The sequence below is a fragment of the Vicia villosa genome, linkage group LG6 (genome assembly GCF_029867415.1).
Source record: "Vicia villosa cultivar HV-30 ecotype Madison, WI linkage group LG6, Vvil1.0, whole genome shotgun sequence".
In the NCBI taxonomy this organism is placed as follows: Eukaryota; Viridiplantae; Streptophyta; class Magnoliopsida; order Fabales; family Fabaceae; genus Vicia; species Vicia villosa.
Window position 1 is genome coordinate 134,506,742 of NC_081185.1, and position 18,952 is coordinate 134,525,693.

The 18,952-nt window shown below is 34.1% G+C and overlaps 2 protein-coding genes across 2 annotated transcripts; one reads left to right on the plus strand and one right to left on the minus strand.

Annotated features, from left to right (window-relative positions):
- Nucleotides 1-5,363: 5,363 nt before the first annotated feature.
- On the plus strand, nucleotides 5,364-11,931 carry LOC131610103 (casein kinase 1-like protein 10). Its single transcript, XM_058881971.1, has 14 exons — nucleotides 5,364-6,071; nucleotides 6,183-6,223; nucleotides 6,449-6,518; nucleotides 6,819-6,967; nucleotides 7,051-7,146; nucleotides 7,643-7,713; nucleotides 8,240-8,301; nucleotides 8,406-8,469; nucleotides 8,571-8,655; nucleotides 8,818-8,944; nucleotides 9,052-9,125; nucleotides 9,207-9,270; nucleotides 11,204-11,340; nucleotides 11,435-11,931. Exons 1-14 carry the CDS (start codon nucleotides 5,996-5,998, stop codon nucleotides 11,702-11,704), a joined length of 1,386 nt encoding a protein of 461 aa, XP_058737954.1. The 5' UTR covers nucleotides 5,364-5,995; the 3' UTR covers nucleotides 11,705-11,931.
- Nucleotides 11,932-14,918: 2,987 nt separating this feature from the next.
- Nucleotides 14,919-18,952, minus strand: LOC131610104 (vacuolar protein sorting-associated protein 2 homolog 3-like). The gene is made up of 11 exons (XM_058881972.1): nucleotides 18,564-18,952; nucleotides 18,428-18,472; nucleotides 18,280-18,314; nucleotides 18,137-18,187; nucleotides 17,751-17,855; nucleotides 17,585-17,656; nucleotides 16,692-16,763; nucleotides 16,503-16,583; nucleotides 15,517-15,552; nucleotides 15,346-15,401; nucleotides 14,919-15,210 (listed from the first exon to the last, which is right to left on the minus strand). The coding sequence occupies exons 1-11, from the start codon at nucleotides 18,595-18,597 to the stop codon at nucleotides 15,159-15,161; spliced, it is 639 nt and encodes a 212-aa protein (XP_058737955.1). The 5' UTR covers nucleotides 18,598-18,952; the 3' UTR covers nucleotides 14,919-15,158.

Here is an 18,952-nt window from a genome sequence, read left to right on the forward strand (position 1 = left end):
ATTTGTAGGACTATGATTGTTAAGGTTTTTAGACAATTGAATTTGAGATATCACCTAGGACTAGGGATACCGTAAGGTTATTTGAATATTCTTGATAAAATATATCTTTGGTTTACAAACCTTTGTTTCTAAGGACTTAGGCAATAGGATTGCAAACCAAAAGGTTTTCACTAAGGACTTAGGAAAACATCCTTAAGAACAAATAGTTGCACCTCATGAACTTGTTGAAGAGATCTTTTTACAGAGTCATTATAAGGCAAATCATACACCTACCTTGGCATTACTCTAAATTTATACACAAAAGCTCAACTTTACTTTCAGCTTATTTATTTTAATTCTATTATTTCAATATAAGAAAAACCCCCATATGCTATTTTGTTTAATTGACTCTTACAATAATTTGTATTTCCCACGCAATCCTCGTGATCGATACTTGGGGTAAAACCCATTATTACTACATCGGTGAAAATAGTACACTTGCTATTTTTCTGATCAACACCACATATTCACCCAAAATCTTATGGTGATAGGTGTGTGAGTTTTCGTGCTCAATCTTCCATTTTCTAATCAACGTGAGACTTCTTTTTCATGCTTGATTCTCAACACTTTCCCTTAAGTGTGAGTCTATACACAATGTCCCCCTCAAGTGGAAGATCTTTCTTTCAGATACACTTGTACCGCCGCTAACACTATTTCTTATCCTCCACCTATTGAGAGTACTTTTGATACAAATAAGTTGGTTCCTTTACTTGAAATCAAAGGCTCGTGATACCACTATTGAACGCAATTGAGGGGTCAACACGAGAGAGCATTTTACACTTGGGACACACATTTGTCTCACTGACTTGATCATTTTCTTCATGAGTCATTTTGAGAGAGTCAAACATGGACTTAGTTGATTCCATATTTGTGATTTTCTCATACTCATCATAAGAAATAGCATTCAACAAGATGGTTCTTGCTTTATGACGATTCTTATGATTCTTCTTTTGTTGATCAGTCATAGTCTTCCTTTCAAGCTACTTTCCATTTTTATTTGTGGGATGTTCGTAGCCATCTACTATCATGTCCCAACAATCAAACTCGAGACTTAAAAAAGAAACTTTATAGTTTATCTTTCCAATATTCAAATTTATCACCATCGAAGGTGAGAGGTTTAGAATTGTAGTTTTCATTTGAAACTAGAGCAGGAGGTAGTGGAGTAGAATCAACCACAGTGTTTCTGAAACTCTTATGAATCTTTATTTGACATGGATAAGTGTATCAAATTAGAATCGGAGCTCTGATGTCAATTGAAGATGCAAGAAACACAAGAAATGGGGGTTTGAATTGGGTTGCACCAAATATAATATTTTTGCAACTCAAAACATAAGGTTAACAAGTGAATAAAAATAAATGACACGGTTATTTTTATCCTGGTTCATTGTTAACGAGGTTACTCTAGTCCACCCACCATGGTGATTTTGTCTTCTCAATAAGGACTTAATCCACTATAACCAAACTGATTACAAACAGCCAGAATGATTACAACCATTGTCTTCTTGAGACTCCTGACTATCACTAGTCTCTCAAGATAATAACCTCAGTCTTCTTCAAAACCTAAGTTTTTGAGTCTTCACAGTCTTTAGCACTTGGTATTCAGAAGAGATGTCTTGAAATCTTTAGAACCTTTTCAGCAGAACCCCGTCTTCAGCATCTTCAGAACATAGGACACAGAAGCAAAGCTTTAGAAGGCCTCTAAAGCTTTCTTGCAAAATCACAATCAGAAGCTCTTATACCAACGTTCCTTAGAACCATTGCAGAAGTAGCATTTCAGAATATTGACTTACGTTGTAACACAACACTAGTATTCTTCCAAAGTGTAAAGTTCAAAAGCTGATGACGTCACACTCCTTCTTACCAGAGTCAGAACCGGCAAGGCATAAGCCACACACTAGAAAGAAATTGTTAGTGTATACAATTGTTCTTTAAGATAACATGTAACATTATCATCAAAATTTAAGGCTAGATGCAGAACCAATAATGTCCTTACATAATTTCCATCCTTAATGACTATCATTGCAACACTTAAGTCAGTAAGGCCATAGAAACGTGACTTGCGAAAGTGAAATGAATCATATTTAGGAATAACGTCAAATCACGTTTATATACGAGATACATTTAAAATCGCCTCTGGTGAATGTGATGCAAAATGTTAGAGACAGTTGGATTGAATCAAACGATTGAGATAAACATAATGCATGTATCCAATGTGCGATCACATGGTGAGGATGAACATGTTCATTCGTCTTGACCGATGGGTGGTTTTAGATTGGGCTCTCCGAAATAACTCGGTCTTATTTTGTCGTTCAACCAACCTAAAACAGTTGTCCAACATTTAGTCACCTCACCCTGGCCATTTTATAAATGAGGTGTGGACTGTCAGAAAATTGGCTTGATGCCTTTCTCTAATGTATTTCATACTATATATAGTAGTGTAAGTAGTTACAGGTAATTACAGTTCCCAATGAACGAATTATGATTTATAATGACTAATTACAATTCATTAGCATTATCCCATAGGATATATAAAAGTAAATTATTCATAATAAAGGCAAAGATATAGGTCGTGTTACACAAAGATATAAGTCGAAGTAGTGTAACTGTTTGAGGTTAATCCACCTTGGGAATCAATCAGATATCTGTTTGGTTCACCATAGCAATTTTACCAGGGTTCTCCTAAACTTTTTTCACAAAATCACTAACTTTGCTTCCCACTACATCCCATGATTTTTGATAAAAACCTGCAGTAAATCCATCAGTTCTAGGGTCTTTCCAGGGATTCATTGCAAACACAACACTTTTTACTTCACACTCGTTGACTTGTAGAGCCATATGTTGAAGATCGGCGCAATCTAGAATAAGAAAGGTAATTACACAACACTTTTTTACTTCACCTTCATTTGAAACCAATTACACCTCGTATCCTTTACTACAAACAACTTCCTAAAGTAGTCATTTACTACCATCTAAAGTTGATCATTCTCCTCCACCCGTTGTCCCTAGTCATTTTTTAGCAATACAATATTGTTATAGTGCATTCTTTCAATGGTTTTAATGTGATTATATCTTTTGTTATGATCGCTGTCCATTAACCATTTTGCACGAGACCTCTGGAACCATATTAACTTTTCATTCTTTAAAATATTATTTAACTCAATTTGTAGTTTCTTTTCAAGTTTCTTCAACCCTACATAAGTATCACTCATTTGCAGGCAGATTTGAATTCCTTGTAATCTAGCCATAATCTCTTCCTTATTGATAGTTATTTGGTCAATAGTGTTGTATTTCAATCCTTTGATATCGTCTTGCTGTACTTTAAGATTATGTTAAAATCCAATATCCATGCACTCTTAATCATGTAATGTAATGATTGGATTCATCAAGCAACCAAGCACTTTTAAACTTGAATTGACGGGGCACCACATTATGGGGATTCCTTATCGAAGCAATTAAAATGGGTTGATGATCTGAGAACTTCACCCTAGTTAACACTAAAAAAAGCTAATGGGAACTCTAATATCCATAAATAAATACTCGAAGCTATGTCAACCTTCTCATAAATGTGTTGTCCTCCGTGAAACACGGGCCCATGCCAAGTGAATTTAGGCCTTAATGTACCAAGATTTATCAACTTGCATGCATTAATTCTCCCTCTAAAAATTGTACACCTTCTAATAGAAGCAGGTGCTCCTCCTTTCTTCTACTCCATACTTAATATTTTATTAAAGCCTCTAGCAAGCAACTAATATTCCTCAATAGGATCGACAATCTATACCAAATCATCCCACAGAACTCTCCTACTTTCTTCATTAGGGATGTCATATATAGCTATGAACATCCATTTTTTTCATTAGGATAATTTACCTCTAAGTGGATGTACCGAGCTTTCTTCTTGCAAAACTCCATTGATATACTGTCCTTGCACCATGCAACAACTATTCCACCCGTAAATCCTTGGTTTTTCACGGAGATACAATCATCAAACCCCAACAGCTGGAAGGTTATTCGCAACTTAGCAGGATCACATCTCAATCTAACAACCACAAGCATAACTGGTCTATGTAAATTAACAAAGTGCTTACAATATCCATAGAATGATTTGTGAGATGCTCATCTACAATTTCATACAAATATTTTAATATTTTGCACTCATCATAACTAACTTTATTATAAAGTAACTCTTGCTTCTTACAAGCACCTATTTCTTAATCCCTGGTGTTTATGGTACCTCCCGTGTTTCCGTTCCCAGATTCTCGTTGACTCCCTGCTCTGATGCCATTATGCACTCCTTCATTTCCATGCTATAATCCACTTGTGCCAATCTTGTATTTTCCATAAAGCTAGGAATTCTAGAAGTTATTGATATGTTATGTGGTCAAATTAAATTAGGGGAAGTTATGTTGATTGGTACCTCGTTATTTGACCCCTCATGATTTCCCCCCATGCTTGTTACTTGCTGCAATCCTCATATTCGAATAATCATTATCTTCTTTCTGGTTGACTTTTTGTTTTTGACTTATCCTCACACTTTTCTAACTCATCATCTTTTCCACGATTGGTTCATCGCCTTTTTGTTGTGTGCATTTATTTTCCCTTTGAAAATAATATCGTCACATATTTCCAGTTTGTCCCCCTTGTTATTCTTTTCCTAACTTATTGCACCTTTTGATTTTCTAGTGCGAGCTTTAATATTATTTCCGATTTTGTGTTTCCCATAAATGTTGATTTTACATTCTTCACAGCCACTTCTTCATTATTCTCCCGTGTTACTCTCCCAATATCCTCCATTCCCTCCTCAATTGCTTCATCATAATTGGCTACAGCCGCATTAACGTCAACAATATTGACCAAATCCCGACCAATTGATGTGTCAACCTCTGGTATCTCCTCGCTTAATGAAATAAATCACGAGCCAATGATTGCTCTCTTGTCATTAATTTCATTGACCTCGTGTTTTTCTTGCCGCGAGTCACCCTTCTTCCTCTGTGTTGTTTCTGCACCACTTTCTCGAGGGCCCTCCTCTTCTCCTCTAATACTAACTCCTCATATTTATACTGTTAACCCTAACTGACTGCCATTGATATTCTCTTCTTCTTTAGTCTCTTTCAAATATTTCGAAACACCCTTCTTTATAATGGCCAAATCGACCTCAAATTAAGCATAAAAGGTGTAAACCTTCATACTCAATCTATTGCCAACTACCAACATAAAGCTTTATATAATTCTTAAAATCACTTTTGACTTTCCTATCCTAAAAGTGAAACTAAATACATATCTTAAATAGATGAATGTAGAGAAATAAAATAAAATAAAACAAAACACACAAACTATTACTAAAATCTCCTGCCAGATTTTCCTTTCACATCTCTCTTTTTCTCTCTAAAAACTCCAAACTTTTTTTTTGATTTGTGGAATTACTCTTGTTCATACCTGGTTGGTTAACCATACCATCCTCCTTCTCTTCAATCTCTCCATTTCCTTCATATACATATAGAATTTTTTTTATTTATTTTTAATATTCATAAAAAAAGTTTTTTTTTTTGTCTTGTTGCTGATACCCATTAGCATTTTATTTTCTGGGGTCAATGCGGTCAAATTCTCTGAAAATTAGGGTTTCAATCGGTTCTCTGGGTTGATTGATTTCGGTTCTTTCTGTCAAAGTAATGTAGTTAGAGAAGATTGTGTTGTTATTGTTGTTCTAAATAGTAATAAAAATTTCATCTTCATTTTTGTGGGTTACACTTTTTATAAATTTTGCTCCTTTTTGATTTGCCCCTGTGTTTCACGCGAATCGGGTGAATAGATTTGGAAATCTCATTGGATTTGAGTGTATTATCGAAAAAAGCTTGGAACTTTTGACCCCTTAGGTGCTGAATTAGGAATAAAACCAAATCTGAGAAGAAAAGGGTTCTTATAGTTAGTGGATATAGGTTAATTGAAGGGTCAATTCACTATGGATCATGTGATTGCTGGAAAGTTTAAACTTGGAAGGAAAATTGGAAGTGGGTCTTTTGGGGAGCTTTATATAGGTTTGTTTCATGTTTTTTTTTGTTCTTAGTGCTTTGAAATATTGATTTTAATGTTCCTTTTTATGGCATTGTTTGATATTGTTGACAAATTGTTTATCTTTTTTGTATCAGCTGTTAATGTACAAACTGGTGAGGAGGTAGCTGTCAAGCTGGTATGCTAGGTTTTCATAAAGTTTTTAACCCTATTTTGTGTTTGGAACGGGTGAAATGATTAGTTATTAGTTATTACATTTTCATAAATATCTTGAGTTTGATTATGCAAATTATGGTTAACATTGTTGTGTTGTAGTTTATCTTCCATCGTTCATCATGCTCTTATGCCTTGTTTTCACAAGTTTGTCCTATCAGTTAACGTCCTGCACCTGAAAATTTTCCAGGAGCCTGTGAAGACTAAGCATCCGCAGCTTCACTATGAATCAAAATTGTATATGCTTCTTCAAGGAGGAAGTAAGTCAATGTGGCGATTTCTTTTTGCTGATTTCAGTAGTGAGAATATTAACTAATAGCTAACGCTAAACTTCCACATGAACATGGTTTCTCCATTATGTTTGTGTGTGTGTTTGTTTATTTTCTTGAGTTGGAGGATAGTCTGATGAATTCATTAATGTTCATAATAATCTAAACTTATTGGAATCAAAATCGTTTGTCTTAAACAATCCCCTTAAAGTAGATTAACGACTGAAAAGGTTTCAGAAAACAATTGCGAAGTTTCCTCTTGAGTAATCCAACTTGGTTCTTTATTTGCAGCGGGGGTGCCTCATCTGAAGTGGTTTGGAGTTGAGGGAGACTACAATGTGATGGCGATCGACCTTCTTGGGCCCAGTCTGGAAGATCTATTCAATTATTGTAACCGGAAGTTAACATTGAAGACTGTGTTAATGCTTGCTGATCAACTAGTAAGTCAAAATGGAAACTATTATGAAGTTAAAGGCCTTATATAGTGGTACTAATGTTTCACTTGTTCCATATTATTGTTCAGATTAACAGAGTTGAATATATGCATTCAAGAGGTTTCCTTCACCGTGACATAAAGCCAGACAATTTTTTAATGGGCCTAGGACGTAAAGCAAATCAGGTATATTATCTTGTTGAAATTATTTCTTTCAAATTTTTAATGTTTCTCTTTTTTATCTTTATTCTGCCATTTTGTTTTTGAAGGTTTTGGTTATTCTATCCAGTCCTGTTTGATGCTTAGTTGGTTAAGACTGGTTAGGTCAGGTGAAGGTTTATGAGTCTTTTCTATGACAAACCATGAAGTGGATTTTAGTCTATCATGGCCACTTCCTCCTTGAAACTCACGGTTTTTTTCTTGGCAAAATTGATTGCTCTTGGGCCACATTTTGAGTCAAAGCACTTCCTCTGGCTCTCTATCTCGTCTTTTGAATGGATGTTCTTGGAGCATGTCTTCATTTCCGAATCTTTTTCTTTTCTATTTATCTAGAATTCTCTTTGCTGCCACTAAAAAAATGATGATTCATAGATTCTGATAAGAAATGTTGAAGTTGAACATGCAAACTCCAGTTCTTTTAGGTTCTTTATTTATTTATGTCATGCTGGGTGCCTCATTTCAGGTCTACATCATTGACTACGGCCTCGCCAAAAAATTCAGAGATCTTCAGACTCATAAGCACATACCGTACAGGTAAATTTTGTCACGATTACTATTGCAAGATATGTTAAGATGTATAAAAAATTCTTTGGGGGCAGACCCAACCTGATGTTGCCATATTAATTTCGCATGTGTTCCTTTTATTTTAAGCACTTGTGTCACTTTCATAGGTATTTCGCAACCTTTTCAAATGAATGCTGTTTACCTATATTAAGTGGTATCAGTATCATTCACTCTATTAACAACAGTGATAATTGAGATTGCTGTAAATTATCTTAAGTGTGGCCGCGTTTGCAAGCATGCACATATGCTTATGACTAATTGGAATTGATACCTGTTAGATTCCGCACCGTAAGTTCGGTAGTGTTTGAAATAAATATTTTGGCTTGTCATCCATGACATGGTTTCAGGTCTCTATTGTCTCTTGTCTGTTTTCTCTTTCCAATACCAAATACACTATAAACACATTCTTTTACTTTATTTTAAGTTATAGTTTTATTTTTTTAATCGAGTAAATTCATATTTCTTTAGTTACAAAAAAATTCTTTTTCTTGCGCAGAGAAAACAAGAACCTTACAGGAACAGCTCGGTATGCGAGTGTCAACACTCATCTTGGAATTGGTGAGTTATATATGTAATGGTATTCAATTCATTTACTTTTTTTTTTATTGCGTTGACTACCAATAATTATAATGCATTTTTTAATTACTTTAATTTGTTGGCAGAACAAAGCAGAAGGGATGACCTGGAATCTCTTGGTTACGTTCTCATGTACTTCTTAAGAGGAAGGTTGAATACTTGATATACACTAATGTATTTTCCTATCTATATTTGGATATATTTACAATATTATTCTTACAATCTCCTTGCATCGTACTTTTTATTTTCAGTCTTCCTTGGCAGGGACTGAAAGCGGGTACCAAAAAACAAAAATATGATAGAATCAGTGAGAAGAAGATGACAACTTCCATCGAGGTATACTGACTAGCTAGATTGACGAGGCTTTCTGAGACACTTTGATATTTTCTCTGGATCTTGAGTTTGATGCTTTGAATATTTTTGGATGTTGACTGGACTAGCCATTATTGGTCTTGTCGTTTTTGTTTCATTTCATAAATTTTTGCGCTTGTATGACAGGTGCTTTGCAAATCATATCCTTCAGAGTTCGGATCATACTTCCACTACTGCCGATCTTTGCGGTTTGAAGACAAGCCTGACTACTCCTATTTAAAGAGGCTTTTTCGAGATCTATTTATTCGAGAAGGTCCACAATCCAATACATTCTAACTTGTACATTAGCATTCTGTATATTTTGTTTGGCATCCTATTGTGTTAAATAATCACAAATTAATCTGGGCATTGTTTACGCAGGCTATCAATTTGACTATATTTTTGACTGGACTATATTGAAGTATCCGCAGATTAGTGGAAGCTCTAGAGGGAGGGTTAGTGCTTTTATACCTTGTTTGTTTTCGTTTTGCTTTCTAGTAGAGGTCACTCGCTAACTGTATTTGTTCTAATAACAGCATGACAGTGGCAAGGCGGCTATGAATGCAGGGCCATCTGTACAGAGGCCAGAAAAGACCTCAGGTATACTCTCTTTTGGCCATATAAGATGATAAATTTGTCATCCTTTAATTCCCAACGTCTAAAGCTAGGAACAGCACCTGTAGACTGACTGACAAGGTAGGAAGCAGGAGACTGATGCTTGGAACTAGGCTCTCGAGATTGGAAACTCATAGAGGCCATCACTACCAACAATTCCTTGTAGAAGAACTTGACTAGTAACCTGGGATTTGATGACAGAGTAATCAGAAGGAAATTCAGAAAACATAGTTATCCCTTGCAAAACAAGTAACGCTAATCAATTTCTTTGTTATAGAGGGAACATGGAGTAAATTATGTAACCTGAGACTTCTGTTAGGTTCTAAAGGAGATAAAAAGGAGGTGGAACCAAAGGAACGAATAGTCAGACCTTGACCATTCTCTATAAAGATCTGGTCAGGACCTTCATAGGGAACGGGGAACCAGGTTGAGTTGGTATTAGGAAAGGCATTGGTACTTTGGTAGTGGGCATTAGGTTGCACAGGGACGAGAGGTCTATAAGTAAGCAAAGTTTGGGGACAATTCCAGTGAGTTGAAAAGTCATGAGATAGAGAACGTGCTTGAGAAAAAATAACCTTGATATCCTTTTGAAAGACCTGGAGGATTGCCATGATAATCAGCAGTTATAGGCGCCTGAAATTGCTGATTAAAACGATGAGAGCAGAATGAAGCAGTGTGGCCAAATTTAAAGCAAACTTGACACTGGATATTGCTAAAACGTCCTCTGCATGTCCTTTACCTCCTATTCCATGCGAGCAGCCTCCACGAAATGAGGATTCAGAGGAGGAACCAGATCCATCTGAGTTTCCAGTAGTTAGATGAGCATGAGAAGGATGTTTGCCTTTGGAAGGAGCATCAGATTTTGGTTTGGACTGTGTGAGGTTAATAGAAGCCACATCAAGTTGGATCTTCTTGTTTACTTGGAAAGTCGCATCTCATGAGCAATACTTCTTCAAATTTGCTCTCTAACAGAAATAAAGTCCGTAATCCTATGGCAGTCCTTCAAGTATCACATCAATATGTTGTTGAGGGGAAATAGGATCACCATCAGAAGCAAGAGAATCAACAAGTATTTTAATGTGCGAGAGATGATCTTCAACGCTAGAATCGCCTAAAGTCGTTGCACGCATCTCTGAGCGTAATTGACGTCATGAGCACAAGTCAAATTCTGGAAATGATCATGAATACGCGTCCAGAGGTGTGACGCGTAAGCACATCCAAGAATTGAGTCATAACAGATCTTGAGATAGTAGACTGAAGCCAGAAAAGCAGCCATTGATTTTGCTGCGTCTAGGCGCGGAAATTTGGGTACTCTATTGCAGAACCAGTGGTTGCATCGGGAATGTACCGATCTGGAATTTAACAATAAAATTAAGAAGTTTTGAAGATTGTGCTCATTCACAACTAATTCAATTTGTTGGTGCCAAACAAGGAAATTTTTCTCATCAAGCTTTTCGGAAATCTTCAACTTAAAAGTAACGAGATCCTGTTTTGAAGACGATTGTGACGGAGGTGGTTCTGTAGTGATCTGAGATGAGAACCAGGTTCTATGATACCATTCTAGAAATGGTGAATGAGATACAGAAATGCATTCTAGAATGTTTTATGAATTCTGTTTTCATTGATTAAAATTTAAAACAGGAAGATAACAAGAGGTTATATAGGATTATTATCCTACACTAACCAAGGGCTTATCATACACCCTTTGTAACTAACTCTAACAAATAGTAACAGAGATATCAGCCTGGCACAGCTTTGAATAACACAAAAAAGGCTAGTTACAAATAACTCTTTCAGAGTCTAAAACCACCCAACTATAATATCATTTCATTGCTATTAGTATTATCAACAGTTGTCAAATACTGTACGTAGCTCAATTTTTTTTGTCAATAATTACTTATGCAATTGCTTCTTTCAGTCGGGAAAGAGCTTCGAGAGAGATTCACTGGGGCTGTTGAAGCATTCTCGCGGAGGAACCCAACAAGTTCTAGTCCACGCCGTGATCATTCTAAACATAGAGGTTTTGAGGATGTAGCAGCCATACCCAAGGATGCGGTAAAAAAAATTGTTTTTTAACAAGATTTTGTAAATCATTACTGAGATTCTCCATTGGGATTATTTATCCTAATACCTTACCTTGTCAATTCAGCATCATGAACAAGACAAGGGACGCAATTCCGGACGATATGGAAGCAGTTCAAGAAGACCTATAATCTCATCAACATCCAAGCCAAGTTCATCAGGTGATCATACTGACAGTCGTACTGGCCGGCTGACCTCTAGTAGCCGTCCATCAACCGCACATAGAGTTCAACCTATGTACGAAACCAAACAACCAACCTACACACGACCAGGATCTTCTAGAGGCAACCGCGATGATCCTCTGCGGAGTTTTGAACTCCTCTCAATCAGGAAGTAAACGAATTCAGTATCCTTTTGTTGGAAAACATCTTCGAAATTCTAAGGCACCTGTTGCTGTTATTGATTCGGGAAAGATATCAAATATGATGGAGTCATGTTCGTGTATATTATTGAATTAACATGAGGTCATATAATCAACTTCATTCCTGATATCATTTTCTGGACCAATGTGGACTTAATTTCTTCCTAAAACATGCTCTAGAGAACGTTGTTCTGTTTTTGTTATTTAAACTTGAGAGTTGTAGTTTATGATGCAAGTGTTACTGTTGTTTTTTGTTTGAGTGGAATTTAATGACTAGCTAGAAATTGATCTTGGACTAGATAAGCAGCTTGAGATCTTTCATTGTTCTTTTTTCTTCTTCTGTCATGCTCCAAGGCTGATATTGGTAGACTCAACCGAGTAACAAGGGATATCGAGGCAGATTTTAAAATATAAAGTTTTTGTAGGCTAGAAGAATTAAAAAATTGGACTGGATTTGTTTGAACTGTTGGTTTCTTAATGGTGAAATTAATCATCAGTAGGGTTGTTAAAATACACTCGTTGATTCTACAATCCAGAATGTTTGAAGATTGAAAAATATAACAAAAAAAAGAGAAAAAAGGTTTGATTCATATATAAAATGAGCAGGAATTATTAAATTTGAACCAATCTCGTTCAACTGTTCTAATCTTATCAAGTAAATTCAATATTTTTAGAGGATTTAGTTATCTATATTTTAAGCTAAAATCCATCAATTATAAATTAATATAAAAAAGAGTAATGCTATTCATATACCAAATTGTTACACCAATACTTACACCTAACAGTACTTCACAATAGTCATTAAATTTGGTTAATGGAGTGTAAAAACTTGGTTAATGCAATAATGAAGTTGGTTAATGCAACATTCAGATATTAAAAATAATTTTTAGCAGTCATCAAACTTGGTTAATGCAGTGTAAAAACTTGGTTAATGCAATAATAAAGTTGGTTAATGCAACATCCAGGTATTAAAAATAATTTTTAACAGTCATCAAACTTGGTTAATGTAGTGTAAAAACTTGGTTAATACAGTAATGAAGTTGGTTAATACACGTTCAGATATTAAAAATAAACATCCGTACATGAATAGTATTTGTCTGTACATGAACAGTGTCGTCCGTATATGAATAGTGCCGTCCGTACATACGGTGTAGGTGTAAGGTTTGGTGTAAGAATAACATTTCTGTATAAAAAATTGATGCTAGCTGTATTTTTTGTTTATTCCTTTTGGCAATTTTTATTTATTTTTTAAATAATTCTTTTGCATTAAATTAAAACTTTACTATGCTTTGATTTTTTTTATAAATTTAATTACATTTTTAATTCTTATTTTTATACGGTTACAAAAAAGACCTTCTTCTATTTTAAAATCATCCATGCTTGATCACTTCATATTTTTAGACTTTGATGTAACATGCTTTAAATGCAATATTTGATATGGTATGATGATACAAAATGATCTACCGAAGAAATTGCAAAATAAAAAAAAAAACTCTGTAAACTTCCATTTTTACCAAAAAGTTATTTATTTTTGTAATTTTATTAATAATATATAAATAATTAATCTATTTAAATGACTATGCAACATCAAATTTACATTTGCATCCAACAATTTTTCTCCACAAAGGGAGTCTTGCACATTCTACTACATCATGATTCAATTTAACATATAATTCCGCTCTCGCCGCTCCACCAAACCAAACTATAGCTGTGATATCATTTATTAGAGATTAATTCAATAACAAATGACCATATAATTATATCATCTACAACATGCTAGTTTATGAAAGACGAAACCTTAGAAATGCATATATCCACAGTGATAAGTTTTTCAGTACTAATTTAAAATGTAATATGAATAGATTATTGACATTCATTGTCTTCTAAATATTCTTCAATAAGTACTCCTATTACTTTTTTGAATTCTCTTTGAATGTTTGAATGAGAGAAGAGATTATATATTTGCTTATCATATATTAAAAGACCATAACTTATATAGGACAATAACTAATTAAGATTCTCTTTATTTAGAAATGAAGCATCTTATATCTACTTATTTTTAAACTGATATTTTATTTGATCACTTAATTAATTAATATTTTTAATTGAATAAATAGTTAATATAAATACATATTCACATAATAATAATTGAAATATACTAAATAAATAATATTTAAATATAAATATTTTAACATTAATATATATTTTTCAACTAATGGCTTCATTATAAATTTTGACCAAAGTGTTTGAATTTGCAGTAAAAAATTCAAAATAAGCCTTAAAGGTATGTTCATATTGCATAAACTTGTCATTGTTGAAAAATTATTTTCAATTTCTTTAAATTAAAATTGATTCTGTTTGTATGAGTTAAAATTTCATTTTGATCTAGACTTCAAAAAGAAATTCATTTTGAATTTTTTTTCACATTTTTAATAAAAAAAAAATCTAAGATTGCATTGATTTAAATTTACTTAAAAAGTAATATTTATGGTATATCTATATTATAGGGTGTACATGATTGGTTATTTTCAAAAACCAAACTATAATCATTTTAAAACCATTTTTGAATTTATAACCATAACCATATTTTAATCAAAACTGGTTATAAATTTGGTCATGATTATATAACCAGTTTTTTGAAAAAATCCAATTTTGAAAATTTTTTTTTCAGGATTTTTTTTTTCAAAAAAAAAAAGTATTCTGACAATTAAAATATTTGAATTTGAATAATAACCGGATTATAACCGAATCCAAAATAATTTAACCGGTTAATAACCATTTAATTATATTCGAATTATATAAATGAATAACCAAACCATTAATAACTAAACCGGTTAATAACCATTCAATTATATCCGGATATTTAAAAGTGATTTATATTTAGTTATGAATTTGAACATCACAACCGAATATTTTGCATACCCATACTAAATTAATTAATTAAACTTTACATAGGATCAAATCTAAGCTACGAGCGTCCCATGCTTTCACTTAGTCTTAATGTCAAAAGTGGTTATCCAGATTTTGCTTATAATTTATTTATGGATTAGTTTTGTAAAAGCAATTCCCGGGTCCTGATAATACAAGGTTTACATGAACAATGAACTATTCGTCAGAGTACAAAAAACACTAGAAAGTCCGGTTTCAAGTTGGTAGGAGAAAAATAAATGGAAAGAGAAGTTTAGAAAAAAAAAAAAAATAGTGATTTATCTTAGCATGTGTAATGTTCAATCTATTATTGTTCTCCCCCTGCATAATTTCAGTCCTACCAAACATCATCAAGGCAATGGCATAACAAATTGACTCGTCCCTCTCTCATTTACATAGCAATTTCAAGTCGTATATAGCTTATAGTATATACACATATAACTTATGGAAAGAATTTTAGTTTGAATCTTCGAGATCGTGAACAATATAATCACAGTCAAAATTACGGGTTTCTTAGAGCTGCCAAACGTTTCTCAAGGTCATCAATGCCCGAGCTGCAACAACATCATATTTCAAAGATTATCAATACTTGCAAACAAAGCAAACCACTTGAGAAATCTTAACTTGTTTATTTATGAACACACATAATCAGCCAAATTCATGCGTTGAAAGTGTTCCACAGAATATACCTGCCGACATTTTCAGTATTCTTTGTTGCGACTCTCCCTTTAGGGGCAGCTGATAACTGCAAAAGAGTTCAAATACAACAAAAATTAGCTTGACCAAAAGCACTGCCAAATAGGAGTGTGCAAAAATGCCAAATGATACAAGTGCAGAGATTAATAGCAGCTCATTCTTACCTGCGAGGCAACATCCACACCGATTTCATCAAGAACCTGCCAAGAAAAGGGTAAGTGAAATTACTACAAATATTCTTTTTTTTTTTTTTTTGTAATTTCAAAAGCTAATGTTACCCTCAAATGATAAGGTCTGGAATCTCTGCCCTCAAAAGCTAATGTTACTCTTTATGAATCGGAAATCATTCATTAAACCTTGTAAGCTAAGTCCAAAAAGCCATAAGTTATCACGACATTCTGAATTTCAAAAGTAGTTTCAGGTCTTCATAAGGAACCCTTAAATATCTTCTGTGCATTGCTACATTCCATCAAACTCACACAAATAGGAGTGTGCAAAAATGCCAAATGATACAAGGAGGGAAACCTAAGGTTTTAACTGATTACTCCCTATATTGTCTCCAACAGATTGTGGATAGCCCAATGGCACGGCCCACGTAACGATTCTTAGGCCATGTTTGAATAAAGAACTTAATCAAGCGTTCATAGCATAAACATTTATCATATTATTGCTTATGTATAAGCTATTTCTATAACAAAAGTTATAATAAAGTAAAACGATATTCAAATAAGTTATAAGTTACTTTCTTAAGTTATCCTGAAGAGCTTATGGACATATCATGAGCTGCTTTCATAAACTCTTCCAAAGAGTCTCACACGTTATTATGTCAACATATAAACTCAAATAAGTCAATCCAAACACACTCTAAATAACTTCACCTAGTAGGATAAGGTTTTGTAGCAGTTGTTTTAATTCTTGATTTTCCCACTGGTGTTATAACTGAAGTTAGGATAATTAATAGGTAGGATATGACCTATGGTTCCAAGCACGGCTAATTCTCAAGGATTATGACACAAGATATAGATGTTAGTCCTTATTGTAATCTGCAAGTCCTTTTAATTATTTGAAAAATTAATCAAGGGAGCCCCGTAAATAGAGCAACATAAATTTTTCCAAAAAATATTGCAATAAAAGGTAATTGAAAGTGTACCTGATTTGTAAGCTCTTCAGTTTCCTCTTCAGCTTCATCATCATCCAAGGCATCATCTATGACATCTGACATCATTTCAGTCTGCATAGAAAATCATATACCATTGAAGTCCAAATATGTTCAAATGAAACAATGTTTTCTTGTTTTTTTCCAACTTGAAGAATTTGTAAAACAAAAGCAACATCTTACAGTCATATCCATCTGTGCCGATTGTTTATGGAATTCCCGCATAACTTTGGCTTGTTTTGCTGGGTCCATTTGCTGCAATGAATCCGCCAATTTAGCAAAAGGTAAAAACAATAAAAAAATGGTGAAGAATTTATTTGCGCTGAAGTTTAAGAACTGCTATTATCAAGGCCAGTTTCCTGATAGTATTTTCCTTTTAATTTCTCCTTACTATTAGATACTTCCACACCATACACGTTTTCTTCTTTCTAAATTCTAATTTCTCCTTACTATTAGATACTTCCACACCATACACGTTTTCTTCTTTCTAAATTCCCTTTTTGCGTGCGTGTGTGCATGTGACACGACCGAAGAAAGAGGGAAGGAATATCTTCCACAATATTTAGCCAATGAGCAACTTGACAATCTCCATAGCAACCCTTAAATATCTTCTGTGCATTGCTACATTCCATCAAACTCACACAAACTTGCACACATTTCCATTAATAAAAATCAAATGCCATACACTGAAATAGCAATACCTCAAAATTCTTCAAATCTCTGCCCCCTCCCCCACCAAAAAAAAAGGAATTTTCTTTTCATTTGTAATTAATTAAATTTAAAACCGAACAAAACATTGCTATCATATACCCCAATCAAATTTTGGAACAATATATTATGAACGAACATGAAGGCGAGCGCCTTGGTACAATGATAATGTTGCTTGCCTTGCAGCCTAAATTCACATGTTTAAATCCTAGAAACAACTTCCTTGTTTGTAGAGGTAAGGCTGCGTAAATTTACCCTCTGATCTAGACTAGACTCCATTTTATGGAAACTTTGTGTAATTGGCCCACCCTTTATATAATGAAAAACGGAGATAAAATATAAATAGAATTTTAGACCAAACACCATACCTTATTCATAGCTGCCATTGCCTTAGTAGCACCTTGAATGCCAACAGCAACAGAAGAATTGGCATGCATTGCCTTCACAAAAATAACAAGCAACCATAGCTAAGACAAGGATCATAAAACAAGCCCAATCTCAAGCACAAAAATAACACACAATTCAACAATCAACCTGCGTGTGAGTTGCTATGCCTCTCATCTGAGCTCGACTACCCTGAAGATTACCAATCTGTTGCCTAAGCCTTATCAGCTGTCGAGCTAGAGTTTTAGTCGCCGCCTGAGAATAAAACATGTAATTTCAAATCTGCAAATAGTAGACCGAGGTGACAGCTTCTCAAGTCTACAAAACTCAGCAGAAAAAAAATAAACCTATGATCTCTGCAGCACTAACACCTCTGAAAAAAGGTGTCAGAAACCGACACCCACCAACACTTGTGATTACGTTTAATTTATTCATTTTTTCAAATTACTACCGGTATCAAACAGTCAGTGTCGGTACCATGTTTCTGATGTCCGTGTTTCACAGCTGATGATTATGATGAAATACATATATCATACCTCGTTTCCAGTCTTAGCAGTTCTCTTAATCTCAGCAACTAATTTCTTTTCCTAACAAAATTAACATCAAATGCTTATATAAATAAATCGATTAAATCAAAAGGATAATCACGAATTAAGTATTAAGCAACTGTTCGACATACTTCCGATTGTAATGATGCAATTTCCCTTTCTAAACCTATATTATCACATGAAAAACAAAGAAACCTAAATTATCAATTAATCAAAAACTGTTTAAGTTACAAAATCACGAGATGATCGAATAATTAATCTGATTATGATTATGATTACCTCTAGTGGCGTTTGTCATTTCACGTTTACTCGCCCGAAGAGCCTCTGAAGGAAAAATCGAAAATCGAAAATCAAAATCGAAAAGCATAATTGAAAGCGTAATTGAAAATTAACGATGGAAGAAGAGAAGAAGAACCTTTGGCGGTGGGTTTCTTGGCGAAAATGTTCATCGCTATGCTTCAATCGTCAACGAACGAAGGTTCTTTCACTTTTTTTTTCTTTTTCTCTTTCTGTATTCCTTTTTAATAACGCTTTGATGGAAACCGCGTTGTTGCGTTTCAAAGACTTGTAAAAATCAAAGGAAAATTTCTAAAATCTTTAATCAGTTAGATAAGAAAAAACAAAAGGATCTAATGAAAGGTGGATTTGTAGCGGGATCAGTTCAGATTCTTTAAGCAAATTATTTGATTTTTGATAGTGATGAATGAATAGAGCGAATTCAGTTGGGTTGAGAGGTATTGCTAGAGTAGTTAGTCTACACGTGGAGGTAGGGGTGGCAAGCGGCTGTCTGCCCCGCCCCGTCCG